At 47.1% G+C, this 21,047-nt stretch overlaps 1 protein-coding gene across 1 annotated transcript in view; it reads left to right on the top strand.

Moving 5' to 3' along the window:
* Nucleotides 1–18,072, top strand: part of LOC125282356 (guanine nucleotide-binding protein G(olf) subunit alpha-like) — a 53,563-nt gene extending 35,491 nt beyond the window's left edge. The window contains exons 2-6 of the mRNA XM_048216979.2: nucleotides 5,574–5,820; nucleotides 6,083–6,155; nucleotides 6,863–6,917; nucleotides 7,071–7,190; nucleotides 17,011–18,072. Of these exons, the coding sequence (XP_048072936.2) occupies nucleotides 5,679–5,820; nucleotides 6,083–6,155; nucleotides 6,863–6,917; nucleotides 7,071–7,190; nucleotides 17,011–17,034 (414 nt within the window). The 5' untranslated portion in view covers nucleotides 5,574–5,678 and the 3' untranslated portion in view covers nucleotides 17,035–18,072. The remainder of the gene's footprint in view (nucleotides 1–5,573; nucleotides 5,821–6,082; nucleotides 6,156–6,862; nucleotides 6,918–7,070; nucleotides 7,191–17,010) is intronic.
* Nucleotides 18,073–21,047: the final 2,975 nt, after the last annotated feature.

Here is a 21,047-nt window from a genome sequence, read left to right as displayed (position 1 = left end):
ATGGCCGTTCTGGAAGCTTCAGGTTTGCAAAACTGGCTGCAGCCGGTAGTTCTCGCATTGAATTAGGACCTAGTTACCTTTCCTGGACTATTTTGTTCCTTTTCTTCTAAAACTTTGGATATATCTGTTCTGAAAATCTTAGTGCCGTTTTAACCTTTAGTCACCTCGAAAGTATAAAATGCCACCACAAAACCAGTTAATACCTTTCTTAAATAATGATTGAGGCCTGTCATACACCGAAACAGGTTCCTTGAATGTTTCATCTTCACTGTTAATTGAACTTCTACAGGGAGCCTCCTTGTAGGGAGAAACAAATGCTGTTCGTATGGCTGTCGCCGACTTGAGTCCAACTCCCCAGAGAACAGGTGTAGTTTTTTCCCCAACATGTGCCAACTTCAATCAGAGGGTCTGAAACAAAATCAAATCTTAAAATCATGATTGAAAATTCACAAAACTAACTGTAAACGAAATTTAAATAATCACACTTCCAAATGCACTACCGCTTGAGACACCCTTGTCTTCAATATCGACCAGACTGAGGAAGACACCACTTCGTGTGACCTTTGTCCTTTTGCCCCAAACTCTGTGCCTTCCCCATTCTCCTCAATGGCCTCCCCTCCCCTCTTGGGCAGGCACAGGCGCACCCCTGGCCGGCCGCCGCCCCCCGTGCAGGCAGGCAGCTAGCTGCAGGGCGGCCCTTGCTCTCCGCAGGTGGGTGTGCGCCGCTGGGTGAGGGCGATGCTGCCGCACAGCCGTTGCCTGGCAACAGAGCCCTGCACTGCCTGCGGCTCCAGGCTGTTCTTGGTGCGCCCCAAAAGCTCCGCTCCCGCCACTGCAGGTGAGCCAGCTGGGATCTGGGATTCTGATCCCATGGTTTCAAACACGAATGAGGATTAATTTCCCAGACCAGACTACGAAAAAGCCAGATGATCGGATTAAAGGGGGGCGGGGCGGGGGGGGCGGCTGGAGAAGGTGTCTTGATTTCCTACCTGATAACAGACTGGGTAAAACTGGCTTTGCATTTCTCATAAAAAATGTTGCATCACTGTATACGGACGTTACTTTTCTGTTTTAGAATGTTTGGCAGCGTGTCGCGGAACACACTGTAGGTCCTTTATTGCGGCTATTACAGCCAGGATACAAGGGTTTATAGCCCAGATACATCCCTTACTCAGCCCTCAAAGCTACTGCAAAGTAAATGTCGACAATAGTTCCTTTTAGGCTGGGGCGCCTGGGTGGAACAGCGGTTAAGCGTTTGCCTTGGCTCAGGGCGTGATCCCGGCGTTATGGGATCGAGCCCCACATCGGGCTCTTCCGCTATGAGCCTGCTTCTTCCTCTCCCACTCCCCCTGCTTGTGTTCCCTCTCTCGCTGGCTGTCTCTACCTCTGTCGAATGAATAAATAAAATTTAAAAAAAATAGTTCCTTTTAGGGTTATTGCAAATGCTACAGAAATTATCCCATGGGAAGGACTAGCACAGGGCCAGCAATCAATGAACAACTAGGAGAAGCTATTTTACACTGAATATATTATTACTGCGTTGATACATTAACTTCTTGGGTGTGTTATTCATTATATATGATCATCTAAATCTTATTAGCATTCCAAATACAAAAACTTATCTTTAACCCCATTTCATGGTAAACTCAGGCATATTAAAATAGTTAGGAGTTTATTTGAACAAAACGTGATTCGAGTCAGGCAGCAGCCCATCTAACTAAAAGAAAGGAGCTCCAAGGAGCTGCACAGAATGAAAGATTTTCATAACCAGCAGGGAGCAGAAACAAGGAAATTATACTAGGTTCAAAAGCGGATTAGTTATTGCAAGGTTACTTTTCCTTAGGGGATGACAGGGGTGTATGAAGCAGATCACCTAACTTGTGCTCGTCAGGTGATGCCAGACTGACAGGTTTAAGATTTCATTTCTAGGAAAGTCAAAACTGTAATTGATTCTCAGTTTGGTGGTGGGGGGCTTAGCATAAGCAACTTGATAATAATTAACAATTGTCTTGTTTTTTGACACCCCTAATTCCTAGATCTGAACAAGTGGGAACTTTCTGCTGTATTTTTAGGGTAACTGAATTATCGGGCTTCCTTAAAAGTGTAGCCTTGGGGTTCTAACTTTATTCTCCCTTTATAAGTTTTCATGGGATTTGTTTTGAAACTTTTTCTTCCAACTGTTTATAAAAATCTTGGCCTTAGGGACACCTGGGTAGCTGGTTCCATTGGTTAAGCATCTGCCTTTGGCTCAGGTCATGATCCCAGGACCCTGGGATTGAGTCCCACATCGGACTCCCTGCTCCGTGGGGAGCCTGCTTCTCCCTCTCCTCCCCACCGGTTGCTGTCTCTCACTATCTCTGTCTCTGTCTCTCTCTCACTCTCTCAAATAAATAAAATCTTTGGGGAAAAAAATCTTGGCATTAAGAAAACTGACAAATCCTTATGAACATCCCACTATACTATGCAATTTTTATATATCTTTTCTTGCCTCCTGACTGCCCCCATTACCCACAGTACATGCCAGGTTGATATTACCATGTGTGAACATTTGTGTGAGGTCAAAGTGTAAGGCCTGGCAACAGTGATAAATAGTCCCCTTCCACAAAACTAGAACCTTGAACCTAGCTCCGAGTATAGTATGGCACTGTATGTTTGCTTCTGCCTATGTCAAGAAGAATAATTGACTGCTCTTGTTTTTTAGAAAGTATTGATATTTTCAGTGCAGCACCAAATTGGGCAAGTGCTTCCTGAACTTAAAATCTGATGACAAAACTCCTTTCATGAGACCCCATCTTTTGAGCAGGGGTTATCTTTTGGCTTTCAGGAATTCAGTGACCCATTCAACAAAGATCCATGGGGCAGCTCTTCCCAGCCAGGCACTGGACTAGACGCAGGTGCAGTGGGTGTAAAAGACAGACTCAGGCTCGGCTCTCATGGAGGCCAAGGTCTAGCCGACTTTGGAAAAAGCTGTAAATACACCGGTACGGTGCAAGGAGCTGGTGAGACAATAGAGCATGGGGAAGGGGGCCTAACACTGAATGTGGAGGGGGTAGTGAGGCTAGAAGGATAATTAGGAGATGGCCAAGTGAAGAAGATATCCCAGGTATTCCGGACAGAAGCAGCATGTGAACCCAGCGGACGAGCCAGGGCGTTCGTGAAGTCCACGCGGCTGGAAGGAGGGGCAGGGCAGGGCTGGGAAGGGGAGCCACTTGAGACCTGAGGCCACAGAGTTTACACCAACCCGGTCTTGAAGGAGCGTGGTGGAGGCCTTGTAGGTGGTGGGGACAGACACGGCAAATGTGTATTGTCCCTGTGGCGACATGGGGTTCTAGATTAAGTGAGCAGAAGGTCATTGCCGAAATCCACATTAGATTAGTGATCTAAGACCATGGTAGTGGAAGACAGCGTGAAAGAGATATTTGGTAGCTCGGAAACAGACTCCATGGGACACAGTAAGTGTTTGGGTTTGCAGGAAGGAGACGGAGTCAGGAATGAGTCCCATGTTCTGGTTTGGAAAATTGGGGACCCTTATCACAGAGAGAGAAGAGAAAGGAAAGGGCTGGAGGTGTGGGGGTAAGCGTAGGGGATGAGCTCAGCCCTTGGCAGGTAGAACGGAGGATCTACTTCAGGGAGATGGAAGTGAAGATATGCTTGGGAGTGGCAGGGGACAAGAGGGTGAGCGGGGCTGGAGATGGGATGTGGCCGTAGTCAGAGCTGCGTGCACAGACTATGGAGGATACAGTCAGCCCTACCAGGAATGTGTGCGAGGGGAGAAAGGGTGGGTGGGGTCCTGGGCACCTCTACCAACCAGAGGGTGAGCAGGCCATGAAAACCACCATGCAATGCAAGCCAAAGAACAAGACAGTCGCCAAGGAGGGCCAGTGCCAGCTCCACGGAGAGGTCAAAGAAAGTAAAGACCAAAGTTCATGGATGAAGTTTAGTGCCTGGGAGGCCACTGATGACCCTAATGAGAATATTCTCAGTGCAGGGAGGTGGGCCAAAGCCAGGCTGCCGGGAGCTGAGGTGTGAAGAGGAGGTGAGGAAGGACAGGTCAGAATCAGATTCCCTTTTTAACTCTAGGCTGCTGGGGGCGGGAGGGGGGGGGCAGGAGAAAAAAATGGTGGCACTAACAAGGAGTCTGAGATGTTAGGAGGTGCTGTTGGGTTTGAATGAGATACACTGACAAGTGGGGCCTGCTGTGCCCCCGGGGTGCGTGCGACCTACAGAGGTAATGGGGCAGCAGAGCGCGGGGAGCCCCGCCAGGTGCTGTTTGATCTCTACAAAGAAGATCAGGCCTTGCTGAATGCGAGAGAAATGTGGGTTTAGAGGAAACTGGGGCACTTGAAGACAAATGAACAAGGCCACCTAAAAGAATCAGTGCGCAAGGCGGCGGGCCCCCAGAGCCTGGAGACCATCACCGTGCCATAACAGCACCGCACGGGGAAGTGATCTCAGTCCGGGGCTTCTCAGCCGGGTCGTCTCTTACGCCGTCCTTCCTGCAAGTCCTAGAATGCGAGTGCAAAGCTGCTGCAGACCGACTGTCTCTGCGGGCTGGTGGTAGCAGTAACGAGGGAACTCGCACTCAGCACCGTGAATGAGAACGCAGACGGGTCTCTATCCTCTTCGGTTCCACGGCTACAATGACAAAGTTCGAGGCCATAGTGTCTCCTAGGAAAGTAGTAGAGCTGTTCAGAGAACTGCGAAGGAGAAACGGGGGCTGGAGATAAAGACAAGAGGCTAAGGGAGGCGGCGGCGTGGGTGCGCTGGAATAGTCTAGAAAATGAACGGAACAAAGGCGGTGTGACTGGTGAGCCTCTTACAGATCCTCCTCCCTGATAGAATATGCATGATCCTGCGCAAGTCCTCGCCTGCCTGGGAGCAGGGAGGCGTCCGAGGCATCGGCGGGGAGCGCACGCCCAGACCCAGTCTCCCGGGCTCGGGGTGCGAGAGAGGCACGCGGCCGGGCTCGTAGAGGTCAGCTCCCGACCCCTCCAGCACTGACAGCGCTAGTGGCCCAGCGAGATCCCCGCGAGCAGGCCAGCTCCCTTCCCGGCCGCGCGGAGGCCCGGGGGTCGCTAGGAACCGGGAGGGGGCGCGCGTCCGACGGCGGAGGCAGCGCGGGGCGCGAGCGGGCCGGCAGGTGCCCACGGTCGCCTTGAGGGGACCGGGCGGCGCGCTCCGTCCCGCCACGCCGCTGTCGGCCAGCAGCCGGCAGGGCCCGGACATCCTCGCGCTCCCGCAGGGCGCTTCCCAGGCCGCGCAGGCGGGGGCGGGGCTGAGTGGGTCCAAGTGTGGCGCGGGCGGTGCGGGCGCGGCGACCAGGGGCGAGCTCCGGGCGCAGCGCCACCCTGGCTGGCTCCAGCAGAGCCCGGTGCTCTCGGCCCCCGTCTCCCTTCATTCTGTGCGGTTTGTCCAGCAGAAAATTCTAAACCTGTATTTTTAAAAAGCATTTCTTTGGCTCCGCGCGACTTTCTCGCATCCTTTTTAGTTGGGAGTTTGCGGTGGGCAGAGGGAGGGAGAAGGAACGCCTGTTCTGATCGGCAAACACCGAGAGACCAGAGCATCTCTTTCAGCGGCAAGGAAAAGAAGCCGTCGCAGGATCCACACACATCTACAACTCTCTATTGCTTTTTGTGCAAATACCTAACTCTGCCTGAAGTCCATCCAAGCGGGCAGGCATGGGGTGTTTGGGCAACAGCAAGACGGCAGAAGACCAGGGCGTCGATGAAAAAGAACGACGCGAGGCCAACAAGAAGACCGAGAAGCAGTTGCAGAAGGAGCGTCTGGCTTACAAAGCGACTCACCGCCTGCTGCTACTGGGTAAGGCCGGAGGGCGCGCGGCGGCTCCCGGCCGGAGCGGAGCGCACAGCCCGGAGCGCGGCGAGCGCGGGGGCCGGGCGGGCAGGACCGGGCGGGGGCCGCCCTCACCGCCGCCAGCCACCGGGACCCGCTCCTCCAGTCGCCAGCTGGCGTGTACTGGAAAATGCCCACGCTGGAGTAGAGTAATTACTGTCTGGGTTGGCAGGAGAGATGGCAACGGTATTGGGCCACGGAGTACAGCATTCTTTTTCTGTGTTTGCAGGGGCTGGCGAGTCTGGGAAGAGTACTATTGTCAAACAAATGAGGATCCTGCATGTCAATGGATTTAATCCTGAGTAAGGAGTGATCAATTTCGCTTTTGCTTCCAAACTGCATGCAAGCTCCCAAACTGCATTTCACGTCTCTTCAGCATTTCCAAACGTGCTTTCTCTGAAGAGTTAATCTGATCATTGAGTAGACCTTTGGGGCGGGGGGTAGAAGCCTGTTGTTGAATCTGGTATATTTAGGCAAATCCTTCTTTTGGTAGCGTCCAGATGAAAAGATAGCATAACTTCCTTAACAAAATATGATTTATTAGGTATTCTTGCGGTATGGGTCTGTGTTATCCGTACTGCACTTAGCAGACTTAACCAATATGTCAGTATATACTTTTCTCTATATCCTTGGTCTGCCTCTATTTCAATTCAGAACTATCAACGTATGGATAATTCAAATAAAATATAATTACAAGTTTAGCTGTATAGTTTTTATATGCAATATTATTCATAACAACCTTGCCATGCTTTGTGTAACTTGTGTAGTTGTTTAAAACCACACATTGTAATGTGTGCATTCAAGTTTGCTTCATATACAGATTAGGGAAAAAAGGTACATTTTCCTCTCCCAGTTAAAAACTTCACAGCTGTTGTCTTGGGGGTTGGTGTTGACCTCTAGGAAAACCAGTCTAGCCCCATGCTGCCGCTGGAAGTTTAAAATCCCACTCAACTGATTCAAGTCAGTGCTAAAGGTAAATTAAATTAATAATAATTCTCTTTTAATATAGGGAAAAGAAACAGAAAATTCTGGACATCAGGAAAAATGTTAAAGATGCTATTGTGGTAAGGATTTTTTTTTTTAAATGTTGGGTTAGTAGAAAGGTTAAATACTCTGCTCTCTAAAACTGTATAGACAGAAAGTATATATATCTAGTTGTCCTATGAGGAGCCTAAATGTTGTATTTATCCACATATTTTTTCTTCATTCCATTTTAGACAATTGTTTCAGCGATGAGTACTATCATACCTCCAGTTCCACTGGCCAACCCAGAAAACCAATTTCGATCAGACTATATCAAGAGTATAGCTCCTATCACCGACTTTGAATATTCCCAGGTAAGTAAATCCTTCTTGAAATATTTTAAATGGTGAAAGAGAGAACCATTTTTAATGAGATTGCTTGAGAAGCAATGTTAATTATTATTTTATCTTTGACTTCAGAATCTAGCCCCCTGCCTAAGAGAAATGCTTTCCTTCATACCAAAATATTAACATTGGTTTAAAAATGCTGAAGACAATAGAATGGCTAAGAAATGCTTTTATGAATGTATTGGTGAGGTTGGTAATCAGGAAGATAGCCTACCTTTAAGAAATATTGATAGTACTTTTTCCTACATGTATTCCTAAATTAACAATTAAGCAGATAACAGAATAGAAATGACATGAGCAGAGAGAAATATTTATGGTAAGTAACTGCTTCCGTGGGAATAGTAGAACAGAATTCAGTTCACTCTTAAGATGCACATCCCATGGCTCAAGTGAGAAGAGAATGCACGTTGTAAATAACATAGATCACTTCTGAATATTTATTCTATGATAGGAAGAAACGTGGTTTGCTTCACATCTGCAGTATTTATGGCTGCTTTCCTAATTCCTTGGATAACGGTATTGCTTATGTGAGACGGTAAAATGAATAGTAATTTTCTCTTGTTTGGGCTATATAGGTATCTTTAAAATATTGTTATGTGGTCATTCGATTAAGCATGCGTCAAAGGAAAATATATGTGTTAGATTTCTCAGAAAGTCATTTTTCTTACAGTTGTGCCAAAAGAGCGTGTGTGTGTGTGTGTGTGTGTGTGTATACCCAACAGTAACGGAATTTGAAAGGTTTCATTGCCTGGCGCAGTGCTCTTGAGACATTTTTCTTTCTCACAGTCCTCTCTTTGAAAGGAAGGTGATGCAGAAAGCGGGGTATAAAATAGACAGGCCCTGCCCTGCTCTGCCTGAAGTCTGGGCAGTGTGCACCTGCTCGCCCCCACCCCGACTCGACGGCAGAGCACCCTTGTCGTGGGGGCTTTGTAGCAGGATGGCAGATAAGAATGACCCTTTTTGAAAACTTTTATTTGCAACCTGTCCTGTGATTTTTGCATCTGATAAGCATTCCAGTGTAGCCAGTGAGAGCTCTGGACTTTCTCAAAGGAAGGAGCCAGAGGTGGCAAACTGGCTAGAAAAGGGGGCTGGGGTGTCTGGTGCAGCGGGCAGGCTTCCTTACTGAACTGTGTCTGTAACTGGATGGCTTGCAGGGGGTAGAGGAGATGACAAGGTGGAGGCGTGGAGGGTAGGATTAAAGCAGTGATTCAGCCAGCTCCAGTATAGGGTGTCCCCCAGGACTGTGTGACATCGTATGCATTGAAGAAGTCACCCCAACCTTCAAGGTCCTAGCTCAGATCAGAGGTGGCATTCCCATTCAGCTTTAGATTTACACACGTAGAGACACGTACTTAGATTCTCAAATTTGTCCTGTCATATTGCCCGAAAGTAATCCTAAAACATCTCATATATGGTTCTGATTTAGGGGGGAAAAAGTTATTCTTACCATCTAATGAGAAATTAGAATTGAGAGGTGTTCGTCACATATCTTCTCTCCTTTTATACGTATTGGTCTCCCAATGCAATAGAATTACTTTGTTTCTGGAAGCAAAATGGCCCCCGTAATTGCTGGATGACAATGACAAGAAGTGCTGTGGGTCAGGACGTGTGGCCCAGGAGACCCAGTTGGCTCTCTACCCAACCCTCTCCATGCCCCCTGGTGCCATCCTGGGCTTTAATGAGAATTTCATGAGATCTGAGATCTTAGAAATATGCAGTTTCTCTCTTTCTCCTGAAATTTGGGAAATGACAACACAAGAACATTTATGTGAGAATAGTTGGAATCCATTGTTTTTTGCACAAGAGTTTATTTTTTTTAATTTTTAAGTTATATTATGTTAGTCACCATACAGTACATCCCCGGTTTCTGATGTAAAGTTCGATGATTCATTAGTTGCGTATAACACCCAGTGCACCATGCAATACGTGCCCTCCTTAATACCCATCACCAACATATCCCATTCCCCCACCCCCTCCCCTCTGAGGCCCTCAGTTTGTTTCTCATAGTCCATAGTCTCTCGTGGATCATTCCCCCTTCTGATTACCCCCCTTTCTTTATCCCTTCCTTCTCCTACCGATCATCCTAGTTCTTATGTTCCATAGATGAGAGAAATCATATGATAATTATCTTTCTCTGCTTGACTTATTTCACTTAGCATTATCTCCTCCAGTGCCGTCCAGGCTGCAGAAAATGTTGAGAATTCATTCTTTCTGATAGCTGAGTAATATTCCATTGTATATATGGACCACAACTTCTCAATCCAGTCATCTGTTGAAGGGCATCTCGGCTCCTTCCACGATATAGCTATTGTGGACAGTGCTGCTATGAACATTGGGGTGCATATTGCCCTTCTTTTCACTACATCTGTATCTTTGGGGTTAAACACTCAGTAGTGCAATGGCTGGGTCATAGGGTAGCTCAATTTTTAACTTTTTAAGGGACCTCCACACTGTTTTCCAGAGTGGCTGTACCAACTTGCATTCCCACCAACAATGTAAGAGGGATCCCCTTTCTCCACATCCTCTCCAACATTTGTTGTTTCCTGCTTGTCCATTTTTGCCATTCTAACTGGCATAGGGTGGTATCTCACTGTGGTTTTGATTTGAATTTCCCTGATGGCTAATGATTTTGAACATTTTTTCATGTGTCTCTCAGCCATTTGTATGTCTTCATTGGAAAAGTGTCTGTTCATATCTTCTGCCCATTTTTTGATTTATTTGTTTCTCGTGTATTGAGTTTAAGAAGTTCTTTGTAGATCTTGGATACCAGTCCTTTATCTGTAGTGTCATTTGCAGATATAGTCTCCCATTCCGTGGGCTGCCTCTTAGTTTTTCTGACTGTTTCCTTGGCTGTGCAGAAGCTTTTTATCTTGATGAAGTCCCATAAGTTCATTTTATCTTTTGTTTCTCTTGCCTTCGGAGACGTGTCATGAAAAAGGTTGCTGTGGCTGATGTCATAGAGGTTGCTGCCTATGCTCTCCTCTAGGATTTTGATGGATTCCTGTCTCACATAGAGGTCTTTCATCCATTTGGATTTGATCATTGTGTATGGTGTGAGAATGGTCAAGTTTCATTCTTTTGTATGTAGCTGTCCAATTTTCCCAGCACCATTTATTGAAGAGACTGTCTTTTTTCCTCTGGATGTTTTTTCCTGCTTTATTAAAGATTAGTTGCCCAAAGAGCCGAGGGTCCATTTCTGGGCTCTCTATTCTGTTCCATTGGTCTATGTGTCTGTTTTTGTGCCAGTACCATGCTGTCTTTGTGATCACAGCTTTGTAGTACAGCTTGAAATCCGGCATTGTGATGCCCCCAGCTTTGTTTTTCGTTTTCAATAGTTCCTTGGTGATTCGGGGCCTTTTCTGGTTCCAAACAAATTTAAGGACTATTTGTTCCAGTTCTTTGAAAAATGTCCTCGGTATTTTGATCAGGATAGCACTGAAAGTGTACATTGTTCTGGGTAGCATGGATATTTTCACTATGTTAATTCTTCCGATCCATGAGCATGGAATATTTTTCCATCTTTTTGTGTCTTCCTCAATGTCTTTCAAGAGTGATTTATAGTTTCTAGAATATAGGTCCTTTACATCTCTGGTTAAGGTAATTCCAAAGTAACGTATGATTTTTGGTGGTATTGTAAATGGGATGGATTCCCTAATTTCTCTTTCTTCAGTCTCATTATTCGTGTATAGAAATGCAACTGATTTCTGAGCATTGATTTTGTGTCCCGCCACATTACTGAATTGCTCTATCACTTCTAATACATTGGGAGTGTATTCTTTTGGGTTTTCCATATAGAGTATCATGTCATCTGTGAAGAGAGACATGTTGACTTCTTCTTTGCCAATTTGGATACCTTTTATCTCTTTTTGTTGTCTGATTGCTGTTGCAAGGACTTCTAGTACTATGTTGAATAATAGTGGCGAGAGTGGGCATCCTTGTCGTGTTCCTGATCTTAAGGGAAAGGCGTCCAGCTTTTCCCCATTGAGAATGATATTTGCTCGAGGCTTTTCATAGATGGTTTTTATGAGATTGAGGAATGTACCCTCTATCCCTACATTCTGAAGGGTTTTAATCAGGAAAGGATGCTGTATTTTGTCAAATGCTTTTCCTGCCTCTATTGAGAGAATCATATGATTTTTGAATTTTTCTTTCCGGATAAAGTCTAAGACACCGATCGATTTGCGAATGTTGAACCACCCTTGCATCCCAGGAATGAATCCCACTTGGTCAATATGGATAATCCTTTTAATGTGCTGTTGGATTCTATTAGCCAGGATCTTTTTTTTTTTTTAAATGATTTTTTATTATATTATGTTAGTCACCATACAGTACATCCCCGGTTTCCGATGTAAGGCTCGATGATTCATTAGTTGTGTATAACACCCAGTGCACCATGCAATACGTGCCCTCCTTACTACCCATCACCGGTCTATCCCATTCCCCCACCCCCCTCCCCTCTGAAGTCCTCAGTTTGTTTCTCATAGTCCATAGTCTCTCATGTTTCATTCCCCCTTCTGATTACCCCCCCTTTCTTTATCCCTTTCTTCCCCTACCGATCTTCCTACTTCTTATGTTCCATAGATGAGAGAAATCATATGATAGTTGTCTTTCTCTGCTTGACTTATTTCACTTAGCATTATCTCCTCCAGTGCTGTCCATGTTGTAGCAAATGTTGAGAACTCGTTCTTTCTGATAGCTGAGTAATATTCCATTGTATATATGGACCACAACTTCTTAATCCAGTCATCTGTTGAAGGGCATCTCGGCTCCTTCCACGATTTAGCTATTGTGGACATTGCTGCTATGAACATTGGGGTGCATATGGCCCTTCTCTTCACTACGTCTGTATCTTTGGGGTAAATACCCAGTAGTTATTAGCCAGGATCTTGTTGAAGATTTTGGCATCCACGTTCATTAGGGAAATTGGTCTGTAATTCTCCTTTTTGATGGGGTCATTGCCTGATTTGGGGATCAAGGTAATGTTGGCCTCATAGAATGAGTTTGGTAGCTTTCCTTCTGTTTCCAATTTTAAATACCTTTAGGAGAATAGGAATTATTTTTTCTTTGAATGTTTGGTAGAATTCCCCAGGAAAACCATCCGGGCCTGGAGTTTTGTTTTTTGGAAGGTTGTTTATCACTGACTCAATCTTTTCATAATTAAATGACCTGTTAAAAAAATCAATTTCTTCCTGTTTCAGTCTTTGCACTTTATGGGTTTCCAGGAAGGCCTCCATCTCTTCCAGATTGCTTAATTTATTGCCATAAATCTCTTGATAAACGTTTCTAATAAGCCTTCCAATTTCATTGTTGTTGGTTGTGACCTCTCCTTTTTCATTCATAATTTATTAATTTGGGTCCTTTCTCTATTCTTTTGGATAAGTCTTGCCAGTGGTCTGTCAATGTTATTGATTCTCACAATTTTAACCTGCTTCTAGTTCTGTTGATCTGCTCTGCTGTACTCCTGGTTTCTAATTCATTGATTTCTGCTCTAATCTTGGTCAACTGCTTCCTCGTGCATGGATTAGATCTGTCCCTCTGTTGTTGTTCCAGTTTCTTGAGGTAAGAATATAAAAACTGCATTTTAGATTTTTCTATTCTTTTGAGTGAGGCTTGGCTGGCTATGTATTTCCCCCTTAGGACTGCCTTTGCAGTATCCCATAGGTTTTGGACCATTGCGTTTTCATTCTCGTTGGTCTCCATAAATTGTTTAAATTGATTTTTGATTTCCTGGTTTATTGAATCATTCCTGAGCAGGATGGTTCTTACTCTCTATGTGTTTGAGTTTCTTCCAAATTTTTCCTTGTGGTTGAGTTCCATTTTCTAAGCATTGTGGTCTGAGAATGTGCAGGGAATAATTTCAGTCTTTTGGTATCGGTTGAGACCTGTTTTGTGTCCCAAAACATAGTCTATTCTTGAGAATGTTCCATGGGCATTAGAATAGAATGAGTATTCTTTGGTTCTGGGGTGTAGTGTTCTATATATATCTATGAGGTCCAGCTCGTAGAGTATGGCATTCAAAGCCCTTGTTTCTTTGCTGATTTTTTGCATGGGTGTTCTGTCTATTTCTGATAGTGGAGTGTTGCGGTCCCCTACTATTAGCGTATTTTATCTATACGTCTCTTTATTCTGGTTAAGAGTTGGCTTGTGTATCTTGCTGCTCCCCTTTTGGGGGATATATATTTATAATTGTCATATCCACTTGTTGGATACATCCTTTAAGAAAAATATAGTGCCCTTCTGTGTCTCTAACTATAGTCTTTAGTTTAAAATCCCAACTGTCTAGTATGAGAATTGCTACCCGAGCTTCCTTTTGAGGTCCATTAGCGTGAAAGATGGTATTCCATCCCTTTACTTTCAGTCTGAATGTATCTTTAGGTTCAAAATGAGTCTCTTGTAGACAGCAAATGCATGGGTCATGTCTTTTTATCCAATCTGCAACCATGTGACATTTTATGGGAGCATTTAGGCCATTTACATTGAGACTGATTATTGAGAGATATGATTTTAATGATGCCATGTTGCCAGTAAATTCTTTGTTTCTATCGATTGTGACTTTCTGTTCTGTATCACTCTTGGGTCCTTTTTACCTTTATAGAACCCCCCTTAATATCTCCTGTAGGGCTGCTTTCGTGGTTATGTAATTGGTCAATGACTGGGGATTCTGGAAGGTCCTTATTTCTCCATCAATTCTGAATGACAGCCTTTCTGGATAAAGTATCCTTGGCTGCATGTTTTTCTCTGAAAGAGCTTTAAAAATGCCTCCCCAACCCTTTCTCTCATTCCAGGTCTATGTAGACTGGTCTGACATAATTCTGATAACTTTGTCTTGGTAGGTGAGAAATTTCTTTGCCCTGGCCGCTTTCAATAGTGTATCCTTGGATCTAATATTTGCGAATTGCACTGTGATGTGACGTGATGTGGTGTAGTTTTGTTGTGGTTGAGCTTGGGAGGGGTCCTCTCTGCCTCTTGGACATGGAAATTTGTTTCCCTTGCTAGGTTAGGGAAGTTTTCAGCTACAATTTGTTCAAATATCTCTTCTAGATCTCTGTTTTTCTCTACCCCCTTGGGGATGCTGATGATTCTGACATTGGAATGTTTCATTGAGTCAGTAATCTCCCGTAAACTACATTCCTGAGCGTGGATTTTTTGAGTTCACATTCTATTTTAGCTTTTTCTTCCTGTAACCCATCCTCCAATTGGCTGATATGTTCTTCTGCCTCATTCACCCTGGCCGTCAGAGCCTCTAGTTTTGACTGCATTTGGCTCATAGAATTTTTGATTTCTGCCAGATTTGCTCTCATTTCTGCCCTTAGAGATTCTATATTCTCATTAACATTTTCATTAATACTTTTTTCAAGTCTACACCTCATCTTGACCATTGTTACTCTGAATTCCATTTCTGATAATTTGGTTATATCCATATCCATTAGTTCTGTGGCAGAGGCCACAGACTCATTGTCTTTTCTTTGCTTGGGGGGACTTCTCCTTCTCGTCATTCTGATGAGGAGTGGTTGCGGAGTTGCCCAGAGCCCACATTATTGACCGGGACCCAGGCCTTGTGCCCTTGTTTTATATGGATCTTAGGGATGTGGGCTTCTTGATTTTTCAGCCTGCCTTCTGGCGGAGGGGCCTGCCGTGCCGACACCCTGTTTGGGTAGAGTCTCCATGTCCCCTGCGAGGGGTGATGGGGATGGGCACACTGTGAGCCCGAATTTCCAGGCTTTGGATCTCTGGTGGCTCTCCCTGGAGGTTTACTGTGCCTCTTCTGAGAGTCAAAGCAGTAGTGGCCGAATCTCAGCCTCTGTCTCAGAGGGATCGCAGACCGTTCTCCACCGATGTTCTGGCCACTTTAACTTTGTTTCTTTTGGTGCTGCTCAACCCTGTAGCATCCTGGGATGTGCGCCCCACACCTTGCATCCCAGCCCTCACTTCCAGAGCCGGCGCATCTCTGTCCTTTGTGTTTCTAACTCCGCCCTCCACTGCCGCCAGCTGCCCCCACGCATTCCCTGAGCTCCCAGTCTTAGTCTGGTTCCAGTGAGCACACCGCAGCTCCGTTTCAGTCTGGTGGCACGCGTTCCCCGGTTCACGGTCTCAGTCTGCTCTCTCGCGGGTCCGGTCTGCGAGTCCACCCGCTCCCCCGTGTAGCTGGCTACTGCTTCCCGGTAACCGAATGTGGTGGCTCCCTCCCCCTTTCGTTTATCTTCTGATATCTGTGCGCGGTTTCACAGCTCCGCTCTTCATACCTCAATACTCAGTGCTGGAGATGTTCATTTGTAGAGATCCAGATGTATCTTCCTGCGTCTCAGGCTGATTCCGTGGATATTCAGGATGGTATGGTACCTACCCAGCTCGACTCGGGGGACCGGCCGAAAAAGAGGTCCCCAATCCTCCGCCATCTTAACGCCCCCCCAATTGTGATCTTTTGAACATATCGCTGAGAATCTTTAGATCCTATAAAGTGTCCAATGTATACGGATGCCCTGAAGACCCCTCATAGGACATTCAAACACGCAAACAAACAAAAGCACATCCACTCTTCCCTGGTGTGTCACGTCAGATGTGGCACATATGGGTCCTTCAGGTTTATCTGGAATCTCCTGTGGGGGTCACTGGCTACTTCTTTTGTTTTTCTGAGCATTAAAAACAAATGTGCCTTTTATTTTCCCAGTGATAATGGGTTATATTCAAGAAAAGTACAAAATGGAAATCCAGGACAGGTAAAGTATGGGAAAACCACCGGCAAGTCCAGAGAACAAAGGATAGGGGCGCTCTTTTGTAGAGCAAAGGGTGAGTGTGGAAGGGCTGTGAAAGACAAAATCTAAGGGAGGAAAGGGGAATTCTAGGTAAAACGGCATGTCATTGGTTGAGCTGTGACAATTTCTCATTGGCTGGGCTGTTGCCAGGGAAGGGGAAGTCTTTCTCTTCCTGAGGCAGTAAGGGAGAAGCTAACATAGTGCAGACTTGCAAGGTCTGTCTTCTCCTGCTGGGTCTGCATTTGAGGAGTTGTGGTCTTGAGAGCTCCCCCTACTGGTCTCTGATCTCCATGCAAAAGAGATTTTCCTCTTACTAATTTTCAGATAATATATGTACGTGTTTACCTTCTCATAGACCAGGACTGGTTCTGAGAGGGAGACTCAACAATATCATCAGCCGACCTAAAAAACCATAGTATCTGGATATCAGACCTAGTGAGGTGCAGACACCAGCTGGACTCTCAGGGCTTCGGGCCATGGTGACTGACATGTGTGCATTTGGCCAGCAGGTGGCGCGATGGGACCGCCTCTTGCTCCCTAAGCAGTTCATTAATGAGAACAATTCAAAGGAGCCTGGGTCTGGGACCTGGTACAGTGATCCCAGATGGGACTCAGCAGCTGTGTCCCGTCTGGCCTAGCAGAGTCTCCCCAGGGGACCTGTGTGTGGTCTCAGCAGGTGCTTCCTCCCAGGGCTGTCCCCAGGGCTAAAGCCACCTGCATCCTCCTCAGTGTGGGGTGTGAGCTGAGCTCCAGCACCAGGGCTCAGGGAGGGGCTGGACAGTCATTGGACGGGCCTCATTTTCCTGGACAGCCCCTCCTGGGGCAGAGGCTGGAGGGGAAAATGAGGCCTGAGGCAGCCCAACCCCCTGTGGGGACCAGGGTCTGTGTCACAATTGTCTGCACTCCTGTCCTCATGCTTCTCTCTTGCTGCACAACAGGCCTCAGGGACTAGACTGCATCACCCCCATGGTTCAGAGTCTAGACAAGATTTACTTTGACCCATTCCAGTATCCCATGAGTGTCTCTTTCTGCAGACTCCCTGTCCCGGCCTGTGCTGACCCAGCTGTGCTCCCGTCTGCACGTCTACGAACAACAGTCAGACTCTCGCCTGCACCCTGAGCAGTGGCTTCCGTGTTGGCGGCTCCTCCATTTACTGGTTCCAGCAGCTGCCAGGGAGCCCTCCCCGGTATCTCCTGGACTACTCCTCAGACTCAGATAAGCACCAGGACTCAGGGGTTCCCAGCTGCTTCTCCGGATCCAAGGATACCTCGGCCTACGCAGGGCTTCTGCTCATCTCCGGGCTGCAGCCTGAGGACGAGGCTGACTGTTTCTGGGCTACGGCTCATGGCGGGGGGAGCAGCTCCCGTTCCTCACAGTGTCTCAGACGAGGACGAAGTGGGTCAGAAACCTCTGGACCCAAGAATCTTGTTTCTGAGCCTCTGTCCAGAAGACACTATATGGACAGACACAGCAGGGTGGTCGCTTCTGCATGAGGATCTGTCATTCATCAGGGAAAGAGAGACACTCCTGTAAGGCCCATAATGTGAGATGAAATGGGGACATCGCAGGAAGACACAGACAGATGAGATATCAGAGCCCAGCTGCCCATCACCCTCAATCTGGAGACGATGAACAGGAATCAACACGGTTTCCACAGTGAAAATGCGAACACTCACCCACACATCAGTTTCACCCTCTTATTCCATGAAGTGTGACCTCGTGTCACTGCTGATGCATCTGCAGCTGATGTATGGACACTAACCCTGGTCACAGAGACTCTCTCCTCTCTCTGAACCAGCTACACATGAACTTGGACCAGATCCCACAGACTCTCCCTGACAACACCCCCCACTCCCTCCTCTTCTCCGCTCTGCTCCCCTGTCCCTCAGGCTTCAGTTTCTCCCTCTGCCTCTTCAGGTCTCCACTCCGTCTCCATGTCAGGATTTCAGAGAACACTGGAGAGGATGGTGCTGTACTTTCCCTGGAAATTAGACCAGAGAATGAGCAGAGCACACAGCTGCCTGCAACCCTTCCCATTCTCCTTTCTGCTCTCACCCCAGGCTCCGTGTTTTCTGTCCCCAACACTCCCAGTCAGTCTCTTTATAGATTTGAGAGAGAGTAGAGGGAGAGGGAGAGAGAGCACAGCAGGGAGAGGCAGAGGGAGAGGGAGGGAGAGTCTTAAGCAGACTCTGCACTCAGTGCCCTGTGGGGGCTAGAGCTCAGGATCCTGAGATCATGACCTGAGCTGAAGGCCGATGCTTAACTGCCTGAGCCACCCAGGTGCCCCTCAGGACCCTAGGATTAGGAGCAGAGCCAAACCAAGAGTCAGACCCTCAACCAACTGTGCCCCCAGGCCTGCCCCAGTCATTTTCTCTAATATGAAAACAAAGTTCTTACATTTCCTGAAAAGGATGTGTTCATCTACCTTTAGGTATTTGCACGTGGGATTTATTGATTTTTACCCACTTCAGAATTAACTGATGCTCCACCCATGGGGAGTGTTGGAGGAATCCACAGACAATAGAGGGCCTGCATACTTTAAGATATGTGATTATTTCTCTTATGCTCCAGATTCTCATTCCTAAGAATACTCTGGATGGTAGATTCAAAATAGAAACATTTTTCTTCGATACTTAACGTCCCAGACTGTAGTGTTTTTTCTTTCTTTTTTTTTTTTAAGATTTTATTTATTTATGTGACAGAGAGACAGCCAGCGAGAGAGGGAACACAGCAGGGGAGTGGGAGAGGAAGAAGCAGGCTCCCAGCCGAGAAGCCTGATGTGGGACTCGATCCCGGAACGCCGGGATCACGCCCTGAGCCGAAGGCAGACACTTAAGGACTGCGCTACCCAGGCGCCCCCAGACTGTAGTGTTTTTTCACACAGGTCCATGCATCAGCAATAACTTGTTCTCACTCTGGTAGACACTGGGGGACATGAGGGACTGTGGGTCTCGCTGGGATGTGGGGGCAGGAAGGAGGGGGCTGCAAGCTCCACCCCCCCACACCGTCTGCTTCCCAACACCTGAAAACCCCACAGCTGTAGGTCTTCTGTCTGCAGAGATTAAAAAACAAAATTGGCAGATTTCTTGTCACTCAACAAGACCGGGACTCCTGATTCAGTAAATTGTTCATACGTCTGTTCTCACATGAGTCCTCCCAGCCTAAATAAATCCTTTTCCAGTAAAAATCTTTGACATACTTACCTCTAAATGCAAGATCAGGACCCTGGAGGTTATAAAGAGAATCACCAAGGAGAAACATCTCTCAGGGTGTTTCAAAGTCATAAGAGGGACGGGGGTCATGTTGCTTCCTTTTTGGTCACACACACACACACACACACACACACACACACACACACACACACAGCTTCACTCTGTCTGAGTGAATAGTGTGTCTGGGACTCTGCAGTTTCCAACTTCTCGGTTCTTCCAGAAGTCAGGGTCAACCTGTGCTCACCCAGCAGCCCTCAGCGTCATAATATCCAGATGGTAGAATCCTCTTCAACAGGAAGCACTGGGGACATCTAGAGTTATTGGGGTCCTGTCACCAGGGCAGCCAGGATGGGCTCTGAACACCTTCTCTCCTGGGACGAGGCTGGTGCTCAGGTGTCCCCGGGGGAGTCTCTGTCCCTGTGGGCAGCTCAGCCCCCAACCATCTCTGGGCTCCAGTCAGGGCCTTAGGCTGATCAGCACATTGATTCTGGGACAGCAGCCTCAGGGCTGTTTCCCACGGCGCTCAAACCTTAGAGAAAGTGAGTCACATGCTCTCTGTGCTCTCAGGGCTGGGCGGTCACTCCCTCAGTCACCCCAGGGACACCTCCAGCCAGGCTGCACTCTGACGGAAACTCTTCTGTCCCAACCCAGGGCCACAGGGCCTGTGAGCTCAGGGACACTGTCCCAATTATCTCCACCTCTCCTCCACTCACATGTGGGTTATTAGACAGAAACTTCTGGGTCGAGTTAGCCGTGGGTAGTAAAATTTCTTCCTGTAGTCTTGGGTGGCTGAGTGAATAACGGTTCCATCCTGACCATGCTGGACACAGGTGCTGGGACTAGAGCTGTGCTCTTCCCAGAGAGTGGTCTGATCCCAAATCCCTCCGTCCTGGAAGCGCTATCTGTGTTTGGTAATGTTGTCAGTAGGATGGTTCTGAGTTCGTAGGAACAGGCCCCTCAACGGGTTTCCTGGGCACCACGTTGACCTTTCCTACCTGGGAGACCAGGTGCAAGGTACAAATATGTGATTTTAGAAAACAGTATATAAGCCCCTATTCTCCTGAGAACAGAAGGCATTCCTGTTCCATTCAATCAATCTTCCTGAATGGAATTATGTATAAAATAACAGACATTCTTTATAAATATGAGGTTGGCTCAGTGGTGACTGACACAGAAACGCTGTCAATAGGTCCCTGTCACAGCATCTGCAGCTGTCAGTCCTTCTCTCCTAGAACTTCCTGCCAGTTTGTCCTTGTGCTCTGAGGTCAGTGCCACGCACAGCCTCATGTGGCATGGCTCCGGCCGACTTGTGTCTGTGCTGGGAGGACAGATCCTCAGAGGCAATCACGGCCCCAGTGGGTGGAGGACTGTTGTTTCAAGCAGGTGGAAAGAGTGACAGGTGACAAAGATGTTCAGTGTATAACCCTCTAGGAATGCACATGACGGGTTCTACTCAGAACCTGGAGTGAAGAGCTCCCCATCACCTCAGTGCTGAGGGAATCTCAGAGGAAGGAGAGCCTGGAAATCAGGGAGAAGGCAGATAAGAGGAAAGTCCCATCATCCCACACAGAAGGGACCATGTGTCCGTGAGGACCTGTCACTGCTCTGGACTTGTTCCAAGTCTCTAAGAGGAGTTTGTATAAGACACACACCTCACTGCTGACCCAGGAACAGGCAAGGGAGCCACAGACAGACTCACTCTGCAGACTCTTAGTTGAGCGTATAGTGAACCCTCCAGTAATGGGAGGTGACATATAGGAACACCTGGTCAGGCCCTAATGCAGGGAACAGTGGGCAAAACAGTTGAGCAGGTGGGGTTACAGATGGGTCTGATGGGCCCTGGTTACCAGTCAGTCACA

Source organism: Ursus arctos, unplaced genomic scaffold, assembly GCF_023065955.2.
Source record: "Ursus arctos isolate Adak ecotype North America unplaced genomic scaffold, UrsArc2.0 scaffold_39, whole genome shotgun sequence".
Lineage (NCBI taxonomy): Eukaryota > Metazoa > Chordata > Mammalia > Carnivora > Ursidae > Ursus > Ursus arctos.
This window is presented reverse-complemented; position numbering and strand designations above follow the sequence as displayed.